We start from the raw sequence: 13,254 nt of genomic DNA, 5'->3' as shown, positions 1-13,254 counted from the left end.
AAAAATTGAAACGTTCAGCACTAGATTTGCTTTCGCCCAAACTTTGAGAACTAAAACTGCCGATATCTCAAACATTTGGTACCAAAACTATAATTTTCTCTTAGAAATAATTAATCAATCATGTAATTAATGACAAAACCTAAGACCCAAATCCCTTTCCATGTTTGATGATGAGGATTTTGCAGTAACTCTGCATTACTCCTTTTCCTTGAGAAATGGAGTATAGTTTGTTTACGAAGATTTCCCTTTAAGTTGCCGTCATTTATCAAGCAAAAAGTATCAAGACTCTTTATGTAGTGTAAATCATTCAGAGGTCCGCGATGGATCCACGAGGGTTAAGTAATGGTGCAGTAGCTAACCTGCCTACACAAAGAACAGAAAATGTTCTTTGAGGGGTAACTGTCATAAACATGATAACTTTGGAATCATGACAACAAATTTTGAAATTAAACATAATTTTCAAGGACTAGGGCATACGTACATCAAGTGGAATGAAGTCGATTTTTGTGAAGGTTATTATCACTTTATCCCTTTAAACTATATCACTACTCTCAGTTTACCCCATAACATTATCTTTTTGTCACTTCACCCCTATAAATAATTCAACTCAACATGTTAAGAAATTTTGGACAAAAATACCCTTTTATTCTATAGTATTACTACATTGTTATTATCATATCTCTTTAAATTATAGTGATACAATCGTTTTAATTTCTAACATTATTTTCTAGACATTTTATCTCATCATTAATCTAATTAGTATGGTCAAAAAATTTTAAATATATTTACCCTTTTATATATAATCAAAAATAAAAAAAAGTTAGAATGATTATTCTTTCTTTTTGTTCACTTTAAGAGATCCAAAAATATAAAAATAAAAGGATTTTCTCAAATTTATGTTTTCACACTTATTAATACAAGTAAAAGAAAAATAAAGAAGAGTCTAACATTATCGTATTATTTTAAGGTTGTCGGGATTAGAATTGGAATTTGGTGGTAAATAGAAAAGTGAAATAATTTTAAACTAATAAAAGTATTTAATTCTTTCTTATTTGTATTTAAAAAAAAAAGAATTAAGTTCTCTCTCTCTCTCTCTCTCTCTCTCCCCCCCTCCCCCTCTTTCTATTTTTTTCAATATTAATAAAATTGTCAAGAAGAAAGAGATTAATGTTTTAACTTTTTTTTTTATACTAAAAAGGCGAAGAACCACTCTAAATTTTTTAGAGTAAATCTTTCCTACACTGATGGTGTATACACTATCATCGTTCGATTCATGAAACGTGTGCAAAAGTTGAATTTCAAATTCAAATTTTGCATAGTTGTCATTCATCCAACGCTGATAGTGTATACACTGTCAGTATAGAAAAGACTAATCCAATTTTTTATTGTTTTTATTAAACAAAGAGGAGGGTACTTTTTTCTAAAGTTTTTTAACTTCCTAAATTGGTTTAATGGTGGGATAAATTGTCTAAAAAAATAACTTTAGATGATAAATTGATAATGAAACTATAGTTTATAGGGGTAAAGTGATAAAATAATTTTAAGAGCTAAACATGTCTTTTCCCTTTAATTAACAAACTCCATTAAATTTGACGGTTAGTCTTGGGGAAGTGACTAAAAAATAACTTTAAGAGGGAAATTGATAGTGACACCAAATGTTAAAGGGACAAAGTGATAATAACCCTTTTAAAAATGAGCAACACAAATACATCATTAGAAGGGTTAATCACATTTTATCCCCTTAAAGAATACCTCATTTCTCAGTTTATCCCCTAACCTTTAATTTTGCTCACTTAACCCCCTTTAGGACAAAATTGCCCTTGCATTATTTTGACTTTTCATTTACCTTGTTTTCCTTTCTTTTATTTCTTTTTCTCTTTCTTCTTTATTTAATTCTTTCTCTTTCCCACAAAAATATTCACCTTAATGATTGAAATTAAAAAAGAGGAATTGCAGAGATCTATCTTCTCCTTAAATGATTAAAAAAATATTCAAACCACTTTCCTAAAATACAATTTTTTTAGCCTTTCAATTCTTTTAATTTTGGGTTTTCCTCTTTCCTTTCTAGTTTCTCATTTTATTCTCAAGAAAATATCATAAGATGAAATTGTTTTCCTTTCTTTTATTTCTTTTTCTCTTTCTTCTGTCTTTCATTCTTTCCAATAGAAATTCCATTTCAACGAAAATTTTTGTTTTGAGTTTGTAATTGCATATTTCTGGGTGAAGGTTTAAAAGTCATCAAAAACTAATTTTGATTTTTTGTATGATGCCACGTGTCACAAATTTCAATTGATGATTATTAATCAGATCACAATTTCATCTTAAGATATTTTCTTTGGAATAAAATGAGAAACTAGAAAGGAAAGAGGAAAATCCAAAATTAAAAGAATTGAAAGGCTAAAAAAAATGTATTTTAGGAAAGTGATTTGAATATTTTTTTTAATCATTTAAGGAGAAAATAGATCTCTGCAATTCCTCTTTTTTAATTTCAATCATTAAGGTGAAGATTTTTGTGGGAAAGAGAAAATGAAATAAAAGAAAGGAAAACAAGGTAAATGAAAAGTCAAAATAATGCAAGGGCAATTTTGTCCTAAAGGGGGTTAAGTGAGTAAAATTAAAGGTTATGGGGTAAACTGAAAAATGGGGTATTCTTTAAGGGGATAAAATGTGATTAACCCTCATTAGAATTAGCTTAAACTACAACTATCAAGAAAATACGCGATAATCTTATGGTGGATAATAATTGTCCTCTAAAGTAATGCTTTATGACCAAAACATCTCTGTACAAAGATTTAGCTCATTATTGGTGCTTGTGACATGATCACGTTGGACAAGGCTAACGGGTGAAGACATTATAAGACAACCAAATTTTCAAGTTTGATACTTGAACAAGAGCAGCTGTTGAATCTTTGGTCTGTGCATTGCTTCCTAATTATTGGTCTGAAAAAAAAAGTTAAGGTTTTCCCCTTTCTTTTTTTTTTTTTGTCCTTTTGTTTAAACTCTTTTCTCCATGTTTGTACTTTAAAGCAACGCTTAAAAATCCTATCCCGTAGGACCGATTTCCCGAGGGAATAAAAAGAAAAAGAAAAAGAAAGAAATTAATTTAAAAATATTGTAAAATGAATACTAATGAAATAACAAAATGTAGAATGGAATAAAAGAGAGATATAGACAAAAGAGAAGTAGATAAAAGTAGAGAATTATTCTTTTATTAACTCAAATGATCAAAAACTTACAAAAAGATGTTCAATGACCTCTATTTATAGAGGCATTGAATATAAGAAAACTAAAGGGTTAACCTCTAATTATAAGAGAGGTTACAAAATTAATTGTACAGGGAATTAAATGGTCATCCACACCAGCTCTTTTATCCTTTTATATTTTGGGGGAATTCAATAGACATAGGAAAACTCAATGGACATGGGAGAATTTAATGGACATTCATCTCATTTAGTTATTTCATAACAAAAAAAAAGTAAATAAATACCAATGGAGCATAATAAACATTCAGTAGTCACATGACAAAATACAAGACTTTTTAAGTCATCAATCAGCAGAAAAAGAACAAGACGGTCCATATAGGTACATATTTTCCATTAGGTAGCTGACAAGAATTCAAGAATCCCGTGCAGCACGCTGAAGAGCGGATCGAAGACCTTGAACCAATTCTTTCATGGTCAGGCTGAATTCTTTATCCATCTGTGAATAATCAAATGAAAAATCACTCAATGATGAGCATAATCAGTGAAAGAGATTAAATTTAATAAGATTCTTTGGCAGCTCCAAATAAAATCTAAAATCTCACCCCAGCAATGATTGTAATGTCAAGAGCCAGACTTCCAAATGGTGCCACACTCGCGTTAGAAACAGCAAGATTGAGCTTTTCAATTTCAGAAAGCACTTTAACTAGCAGTCCTCTATGATTTTCACAATGGACTCTTAGAAGAACCTTCTTATCACAAAGTTTAGCCTCAATTTCAGGTAGTGGACGTTGCTCATCCGAAGATCCCTCGTCTTCAACTACGAGTTGGGATTTCTTCACAAGCACCACCGATTGCATTTTCTGCTTTGTGGCTTGCTCCTCTAGTGTCTTGACTCTTTCCTTGAGATGTTTTAAGTATGTGATGGCATCTCCAAGGACTGAGGTTTTATCCATCTGCAAGAAATACAAGATTTTGTCAAGATAAATTGAATAAAGTTTAAATCGAAATCAGGGCATGCACATATTGAAAGATGTGGTTATGCGGATGGTAATGATATTCGCACTGTCTTTTTAGTTGACTTGTATTGCCATAAATGAATTTTGTCTCCTATACATGCTCGTCATTTGGCTTAAAATACTTGAATGTTTGGATTAAATTTATATGTAAACAAGGGTCTACATAAATTGATGCGACAAAGGGTCATTATCTAGAGGGTAACGAATATTTACATCCACTTTTTGGTTTCTGGTACACCCTACAATGATTATTGTTTACTATATATGTACATGCTTGTCATTTGGTTTGATAAAAAATTAGAAAGGATATGAAAGAATCCAAAAAGGTACAGTGCTTTGATACAGTGTTGTGATTATCAGTTGGGTGAAATGGACAAGAAGATCTGTTAAATTATACTCCCTTCATTTAATTATACAAACTTTGTCATACTAATTATTTCCAGGCGGCCGAAAGCACTTGTAATCTTTCTAAACTTCACATGAATCATGTCTAATAATAACCTTTTCAAACTCCAACATTTTTACGAAAAAATTCTGTCAAATTTTACTGGAGTCAAATTCAACAATTGCTGTGGGATTGATATGAAGATCTGAGATATTATATTATATGTGTGCCTATAATTGGCTAGCCACCAAAGGGATCGAGGCCAAATAATTCAAAATCTGGAAACCATTCGTTCAATTGTGAACTACTATATATGGATGTGTATTACTAGTAAACTGAAGGTAAATTAAATATAATCCCCATGTGATTTTATGTAATGTCAGATGATCTTTCTAAATTTTCAAAATAGTCACATAACCCCTTTGTGATTTTATATAAGGGTAAAAAACAAAAAAGCCCCCTGTGATAAGTCTAATACACAGAAAAGCCCCCTATGGTTTCAAAATATACAACACGATACCTCATGCTTTGAACTAAATTGTAAAGGTGACGGAATCCGTTAAATTTAACGGAAATGACTTATTGGAACCTAAAAAAAAAAATTTATACTTAATTTTTATCAAATATAACTATTCTACCCCTTAACCCTCAATTCTCTCTATTTAGAGAATAAAACAAATGATTTTTTTGAGCTGTCTTTTGCTTAATTATATCAGGGTATTTTGGTCATTTTGTCCATTTCCGTTAACTTTAACGGATTCCGTCACCTTTACAATTTAGTTCAAAGCATGAGGGGTCGTGTTGTATATTTTGAAACCATGGGGGGCTTTTCTGTGTATTAGGTTTACCACAGGGGGCTTTTTTATTTTTTACCCTTTATATAAAGTAAAAAATGGATGAAATGCATAATTACTTATAACGATTAGACAACACGTGCTCAAAAATTGCATATGCTGAAATCATAATATCCACTTAATCCTCTACAGTTTGCATAAATATTCACTTTATTCTCCTGTACCTTTATACGAGGTGGTTAAGTCCCTATTTGATTTAGTGTTTAAGTAAGAGCACCACTGGTATTTCAACAAATGACATTATATAGACTAGTTGTCGTTAAATTTTCATTTTACATGAAACCATAGCGTTGGATATTTTAAAACAATAGGGGTGTTATGTAATAATAAATGAAACTATAGGCGGCTATTAGTAATTTACCCAAAAAGTAAAAGATAATGCTCAGAAAAATCAGAATAAGAAAATACATCCAGACCTTCTTGAGGCCGGGAACGATGGCTGAAAGAGCGACAAATCGTTGGCTGAGCTGCTCCCTTCGCTTTCTTTCAGCTATAATATGGTCATATGTTTGTGATGCTGGCCTGGTACGACCTTTCTTAGGTGCCGGGGCACTTTTAGTAGCCTCCTCAAGATTTGGAAACGAAACACGGGATGTCAAAACCTCAGAAACCGCATCATCCTCAGGGTTCAAGCCTCCTAGACTAACTTGTCGAGGATGCACTGTTTCTGTCGGACTAGGGTTGCCAAAAGTGAGGATTACCGGAGTGGAGCGGTTGCGCTTGAGCTGTCTGGCTGGTCTTTCAACTTCACCTGGAGGAATTTCAATGGCTGAAGATGTACACAAGTTGGCAGCTGGCTGAGGAACTTCCACAGCTGAAGATGATGCATTACATAAAGCCGTAGTGGAACTGCTTCTTGGAATCAGGTGGGAAATGCAAGTGGGGGAGTTGCTTTCTGAAGGCAGAGAACCCTGAAAGTCGTTTCCAAGTGCAGCACAGATGTCTTCATCAAAGAAGTCCATAATGTCGCATTGGTCACTCAGAAATGGATCCTCCATTCCCTGTTAATAAAGTAAAAGAATGTCACCAATTCATGCTTTGGAAAGAATTGGTGTCATCTGTCTTAGAAGTCTCTGATAAATCCAAGGTGGCAAGCTTCATGATAGTAGATGTATTTCACACATTTATAACTAAGTTTTTAAGTATAATTAGGAATAGCCAGATCAAGATTTGCCTTTGAGTAGGTAGGATTTTGGTACATGCTATAAAGAAACAAACAAGAGAGCTTTTTGGGGTATTGGCTTCATATAACATCCATCCCATGTGGTGGTTTTCATCCTCCAGGTACAGTCATTTCCTCATTATTTCGGCTTTACAGAAAAGAAAATCACTCAAAATATATAGACAAGCCAATGGGAGAAAGAAAAAATAATGTCCAGCAAAAGTTCTGACAAATGTATAGAAAAAGTGCCAAAATATAGGCACTTAAGTTATTCAAAATATGAGCGAAGAAGAAAATAAGATACAATATAGAGATACAAGTACGTGTGATATAAGAGAATCAAATTCATCGTAAAGAAAATGCATATACAGTTTAATCATCTTGTGACATGTGCCTACTGCCAATATCTATACGTGAAATACAAAAATCAATAGAGGCAACAGAAGTTAATCAATGGTTCATGAAATTAGATAGATCATCTTAACTTTCAAGCTTCATTTTATTTACGATGCAAGGTCCTAGTAATTATCAAGTGGAGAATTAATTCTTACCAGATCAGAGAACCATGAAGTAGCTGAATTATCCATCACCTCAAATAAATCTGCTTGCAACTTTCTGCACCTGGATAACCAATAAATAAACGGGCTCCATTACTACGAAAATGATGAAGAGATTTTTCTTGAGAGATCAAATCAAACTTATGATAGAAATGTAGTAGTTCCAGTATAGACCTTATTGAAATGAACGACGAGAAGTTATAGAAGGGGGAATGAACTCACTGGTTCTTTCTCACTCAACAACTGCAGCTGTGGGCTTCTTCTTGTGGAAAGGTGCTAAGGGGTTTTTGGCATCTTATATAGATTAGTAGGTTGGAGCAGGGCAATGATTGAGCTTCTGTACCGCTTGCAGAAGTGATGGAAGTCTGGAGATTGATATCAGCGCTTCAAAAGAAGCCTTCTGCGCTCCGTTCTTGAGCTTCCTTCAATGGAGCGCTGAAAGTGAAGAATGGAGCGGCATTTATCACATTCTTTGCATTTATACCCTGCGGTCCAATTGATGGTTTAAGAGGGACCAAGGACCTCCATAATTGTACTCTAAGTTTATTCTTAATTATACTACCATACGATAAATATATGGATTAAAGAATTGAACGTATCATTAGAGTTGCTAATGCGTACTGTTTTAACTTTTCAGGTATCTGGCTTTTAAGATTTGTACCTAAATCATTTCAACGGTTTAAACATCTAGGATCAATTTTCTATGCATTGAAAGAGAGTTTAGAGCCATAGAGAGAAACTCACCTCTAGACTAAAGCATATACTGCTATACACTTTCTGAATTTGACTACATGTGACGTACACTATCTTATGCTTTGTTATTGATCAACACACTTGAGATGAGATGATCTTTTATTCACTAGTAGTGTGTATATTTTTTATTCTAATAATAAGTATAGATACATGTCATATGTATAAAAGTTAAATTTTAAATTTAATTGTAGATTAAATGACATGCATTTACACCTACTAGTATAATAAAATTTTTACGATGACACAGTATAAAAAAATTAATCCAAAAATTTAAATGTGGTAATCTCATTTTATAATTACTCAATCAGTTTAACACTTTGTGGCAACCTACAAGTTGGGCTTGCTCGAAACAGTTTCAAATAAGTATTGGACTTTTTTTTCAGTTAAAAGTTATTGTCGTCCTGAATTTTTTTTCCTTCTGTCTTTTTTTTCAAGCTAACACACATATGGATTAAGAAATTGAATGTATCAGACAGCATTTGGGAGTTTTTTTGAAAACAAATGTTTGCTTTTAAAAAGCACTCTTTTAATTTTCTGAACAAATTTATTTATAGGCTTGCTGATAGTTAATTAGAAAAACTCGAAGCTGTTGAGAACATTCCCTTTCATTACATTTCGTACTTCACGGACCGAATTGAATACAAGCGTGTAGCATTGACCTTTTACTTGTACTCCTACGCGTCCCAAATTATTTATTGTATTTCGAGATTCTAACCTTTTGAAAATAGTGACTTAATGGTGATGTTAATGGATTTATTTCCAAAGTTACTCTTGAAAATTCAAATTTCAAATTTGAATTCAGTTTGATATATAGAAAAGGGTGGGGATAACAGTGGAAAAAGAGACCAAATGTAGCTTTAATTTCAATACGACAACAAACATTTTGGGACAGTCTAAAATGAAAGCATGACACTTTCAATGGGATGAAGGGACTATCTTATTATGATATTCTCAAATAATTCGAATAATTGTTCAAAACATCTTTCACATTTTATCAAATAAAATTTTTAGTCTTTTACTTTTAAAATAGTAACTTTACGTCCCTTACAAAATTAAGATGGCAAAACTTAATCCCAACTTAATTTCTTTGATTACTTTTTATCTCGAATCCATCACGTAACGCACATATGAATATTTCTTTACGAGCAAAAAAGTTAAATCCTATTTGTAGTTAAACAAATGATCTGATCCATATTCATTTTTGCTCCTAAAAATACGATCTGATCTAAACTATATTCACTTTTTTTTCAAATAAAGGAGGTTTGACCCAATCCATATTCATTTTGCGGAATTTGACTTTTCTATACATAAAAAATGATTCCATGTGCATCATGTGCTGATTTCAAACTAACAAGTGGTCGAAAACTTAAATTGGGATCAAATTTTGCTAACCTAAATTTGTAAGGGACATAAAATTAACATTTTAAAAGTGAATGGCAAAAAAATTTATTTAGCAAAATGTGAGTTGAATGATTTTTCCTTAAATAAGTTTATGGTGACATTTTCTGTAGTGTGACAATTAGTTATCATTAGGCAAGGAGACCAGTTTCTATTCGAATGAATGATTTTTGAGACTTGAATGTACGCATCGTTTTCAAAACTGTGCTTTTTATCTATTTTTTGAATCTAAAATAAATTTTGATATTTTTTGGGAAAAGGTCAGCTGCTTTAAAAAGGAGAAAAATATTACAAATTAGGTGTTTGTATCTAATACTTAATATCCAGAACAACTAAAGAATAGGAGAGATAAGAATCTACCAAACTAAGCAACTGGCCAAAAAGTACCTAATGTTCGATTTAATTGCTTATACAGAGAACTATTTCCACAAAAAATTACAAAACCATACTGAACGTATGTCCCAAGCTTCAAGAGTATCTCTGTACTTGACCTGAACGTGACCAAAAGTGGAGTGTGCTAATCTTCTTCTGACAACATGATTTGCTCAAATACATGCTTGTGGGTTTTTTATTTGTGCTGGAAGATATGAGCATCTCGTTGAGCCAAATGAAATAGATATAAGCCCCAAAAGAAACTTTTCTAATGATCCACATGCCAGAAAAAAATTTTCTCAATTTTAATGTTGAAATACGTTATGCTATTTATAACATGTCCGCATGCTAAGGATCATTACCCGGGACAATTATTCGGGTCAATTCCAATTCGCATTGACAAAATTAGATGCCCTGTTCCCACATCTATTTGATGTGTACTTGGGTACATGTGTGCGCTAAAAGGCAGACTGATCAATTAGATACTAACACTTTTTTGTGGTAAGAAATGGTTAAAAAATGTTTGCTTTGCAAATCCAAGGGTCTAGCCCTGACGCGTGGATCGTGTATGTGTTTTGCTGAGTAGCCATGCACAGAGAGGATCAAGGACCAAGCAAAGAGATAGATGTTCTGACTGAATTATGCATCGTGATTCTATTCGACCTGTTGATGTATAAGAATTATACATCCATGGTAGTTTATGCATTTATTGAAAGATATATAGAAGTAGTAGATACTTGAATTGAATATATGTGTATATATTAATAACGATGGGAATAATTTATTTCAAGATGGATCTCAAAATATTATTGATTCTTATACCATGTGGTGTAGTAACAACATGTTTAGATATTCCAAGATAGTAGAGTTGGCGTCATGCCTTTCTCTCAACCCAAGTTCGAATCTCATCTGGAATATTCACCCGTCGCATAGGGGTTGCCTAATGTATCTTATCCTTCCGTGTGATTGGTAGGCTATTACACTACATGGAGTTTACCCAGTACGCACTCTTGAATAGCGGCTACAGGTTCCCTTGTCAACCAAAAAAAAAAAACATGTTTAGATATTTTGGATTCATTGCACATTCGCCCGTCGCACAGGGTTTGCCTAGTGTATCTTATTCTTTCGTGTGATTGGCGGGCTATTGCACTGGACGGACTTTACCCAGTGCACATTCTCGAGTAGCGGTTGTAGATTCTCTTCAATGTTTTGAAAACTGGACTGGAGGCATGGCCGGTTCGCGGTTCAACTAAAAACCCAAAGAATTAACTGAACCGGTCAAGAATAGGTTGAACCGGTCAAAACCAGTAAAAACCGGGAGGTTCAACCGATTTTTATTAAGTATTTATTTTTTACAATAAATATTTTAGTTTTATTCAAAATTTTTAATACTAAAATGAATAAAAAATTATTAAACATTTGAACCGGTCGAACCGTGAACCAGAAGGTTTTCCGATTCACTCTCCAGTCCAGGTTCACTCAACCAGAAAAAAAAAAATGTTTAGATATTTTGGATTCGTTGCCAAAAACTTATCCTTTCTTGTGGTTGGTAGGCTATTGCACTAGGTGGGGTTCATCTAGTACGCACTCTCTCTCGAGTAGCAATTGCAGGTTCCTTGTCAACCAAAAAAAAATATTTTGGATTTGTTGCCAAAAAGATTTTGATCTAATGATTAAAGTTGAGATCTCAAAAATTAAAAATCTTGAATTTATATTTCTCTATCCTCCTCGCTTCTTAAATCCTATCATTAAAAAAAAAATCAAAATATATATTTTAGAAAGGCTAAGTTTGAGTCATGACTTTATTATTGGTGGTCACAGTTCGACCAAAAAGGCATCCACATTTATACAACCACTTCATGACTTCATCAATGATTGATCATATGCATCATAAAAATTAATATCGTCGGCTTATTCCATAGAGTATCTTTTGTACTCAACGATTAAGCTCAATGACCACCTATATATAGAGCCTTAAGAGCTATCATGGTGGTAGGAAGGGGTTCATTGTCCCACTCTTTCCTTACTGTTATTCATTTAACCAAAAGAAGAAAAAGAAAAAAAAAAGAAAAGAAAACAGACGAAGTCTTGTAGTTACTTGGAGAAACAAATACACAGCTCACAAACACTAATTTTGAACCATGCAAAAGAACGCATAGAATTAGCTTTACATCATTCTTGTGTGGATTTAAAAGAGAATACTTTGAAGTTTGAACCGTCACCCTTCAGCTGAGTCAATGATGTATTTTGACCCCTAAAAAAATTTGGATTAATCTTTTATATACTGACAGTGTATACACTTTTATCATTAGATGCATGACACATAATTCGAATTTAATTTTGAAACTCAAACATTGTATATATGTCGTATATCCAACCGTAATAATGTATACACTGTAAGTGTACATAAGATCGATTTACTCAAAAAAAATTTGGATAGTCCATGTAGAGTGTTATGAGATCAGAACAAATGCCCATTTTATTGTTCCAAATTGATATGTATTGGCATTGTTACCTAGGTCAAGAAAGATATATATGCCCATTCACCCATTTAATAGACATGCTGTTAACCATGGTTTGGTAAGTGTAAGTTCAAAAAATAAAAAGGTTGTGATTTAAAAGAAATGCTTAAGTCAGCGACATGTACACCTAATGCATATTAGTAACGTCAAAAGGAAGAAAACAATTTTCAATATACAAAAGTCGTTAAAAATGGCTACCTCTTCTACACAAAAGTTAAAGGCGTAAGCAATCTTTTTCTTTTAAAGTAGCTTAATAACTTTATTAAGATATAAATTAAGTAAACATTCGAAGAATAAAAAGGACATCTATTGAACCCTCCAACCCATATATGTCAAATAAGACAGTACCCTCAAAAAAAGTCAAAAACAAGGCACCTAAATTTGTGATGATTCCTACATATATGCACGTGCGCCATTTATCATCCAATAATTTTGGCCGGTGCCGTCAACAAAGCCGTACATGCAATAGTTCACTTTGGGCAGATCACCCAAAAAAAATAAAATAAAAAAACTTCAACATGCAGTAGACCGACCTAGAAGCATTCTGATTTGTTTAGCATCTTTCTAATAATAGTCTTCTAATTACAAATTCATGATGGATTACTTACTTTGGATCTCCACATTTCAATGGTAAAAGGAATCCAAGATTTTCAATAAAATCAGCACTGATTAATCTGATAGTGATTTGAATTGTAACCTTAGTCATACCTGTATGCATGGATTTGGTATTCACCTGTCTAAGGTCATCTCATAGGTTACATGCAAGTGTAAGGTTGAGAAAAGTATTCGGATTTTTAAGCATAAAGACATAGAGTACATCAGATAATGCTAGTAGATAATATTATATCTCATATTGATACTCATCATAGCTAGCCTAACTAATTGACTTTTGTCTAGTGATATGCATGTACTTGATTATCTTTGTGTGTGTGTATATGTGTATGTGTGTTTATATATGCACACACATGTATTTATACATGTATGTGTGTTTATGTACACTTGTATATGTATGTATGTATATATATACATATA

The 13,254-nt window shown here is 32.7% G+C and overlaps 1 protein-coding gene across 1 annotated transcript; it reads right to left on the bottom strand.

The window, feature by feature from the left end:
- Positions 1-3,615: 3,615 nt before the first annotated feature.
- On the bottom strand, positions 3,616-7,207 carry LOC113760231 (transcription factor bHLH18-like). Its single transcript, XM_027302794.1, has 4 exons — positions 7,172-7,207; positions 5,875-6,459; positions 3,806-4,156; positions 3,616-3,699 (listed from the first exon to the last, which is right to left on the bottom strand). The coding sequence occupies exons 1-4, from the start codon at positions 7,205-7,207 to the stop codon at positions 3,616-3,618; spliced, it is 1,056 nt and encodes a 351-aa protein (XP_027158595.1).
- Positions 7,208-13,254: the final 6,047 nt, after the last annotated feature.

The sequence above is a fragment of the Coffea eugenioides genome, chromosome 2 (assembly GCF_003713205.1).
Source record: "Coffea eugenioides isolate CCC68of chromosome 2, Ceug_1.0, whole genome shotgun sequence".
NCBI classification, from domain to species: domain Eukaryota; kingdom Viridiplantae; phylum Streptophyta; class Magnoliopsida; order Gentianales; family Rubiaceae; genus Coffea; species Coffea eugenioides.
This window is presented reverse-complemented; position numbering and strand designations above follow the sequence as displayed.

What these genes read in the sequence shown, in the direction of transcription:
- LOC113760231 (XM_027302794.1), bottom strand. Translation starts at nt 7,207, where the DNA reads ATGGATAATTCAGCTACTTCATGGTTCTCTGATCTG. An exon ending in CTTCATGGTTCTCTGATCTG is followed by an intron (nt 6,460 to 7,171) that starts GTAAGAATTAAT and finishes CTTTATTAACAG; the next exon opens with GGAATGGAGGATCCATTTCT. An exon ending in ACATTACAATCATTGCTGGG is followed by an intron (nt 3,700 to 3,805) that starts GTGAGATTTTAG and finishes GATTATTCACAG; the next exon opens with ATGGATAAAGAATTCAGCCT.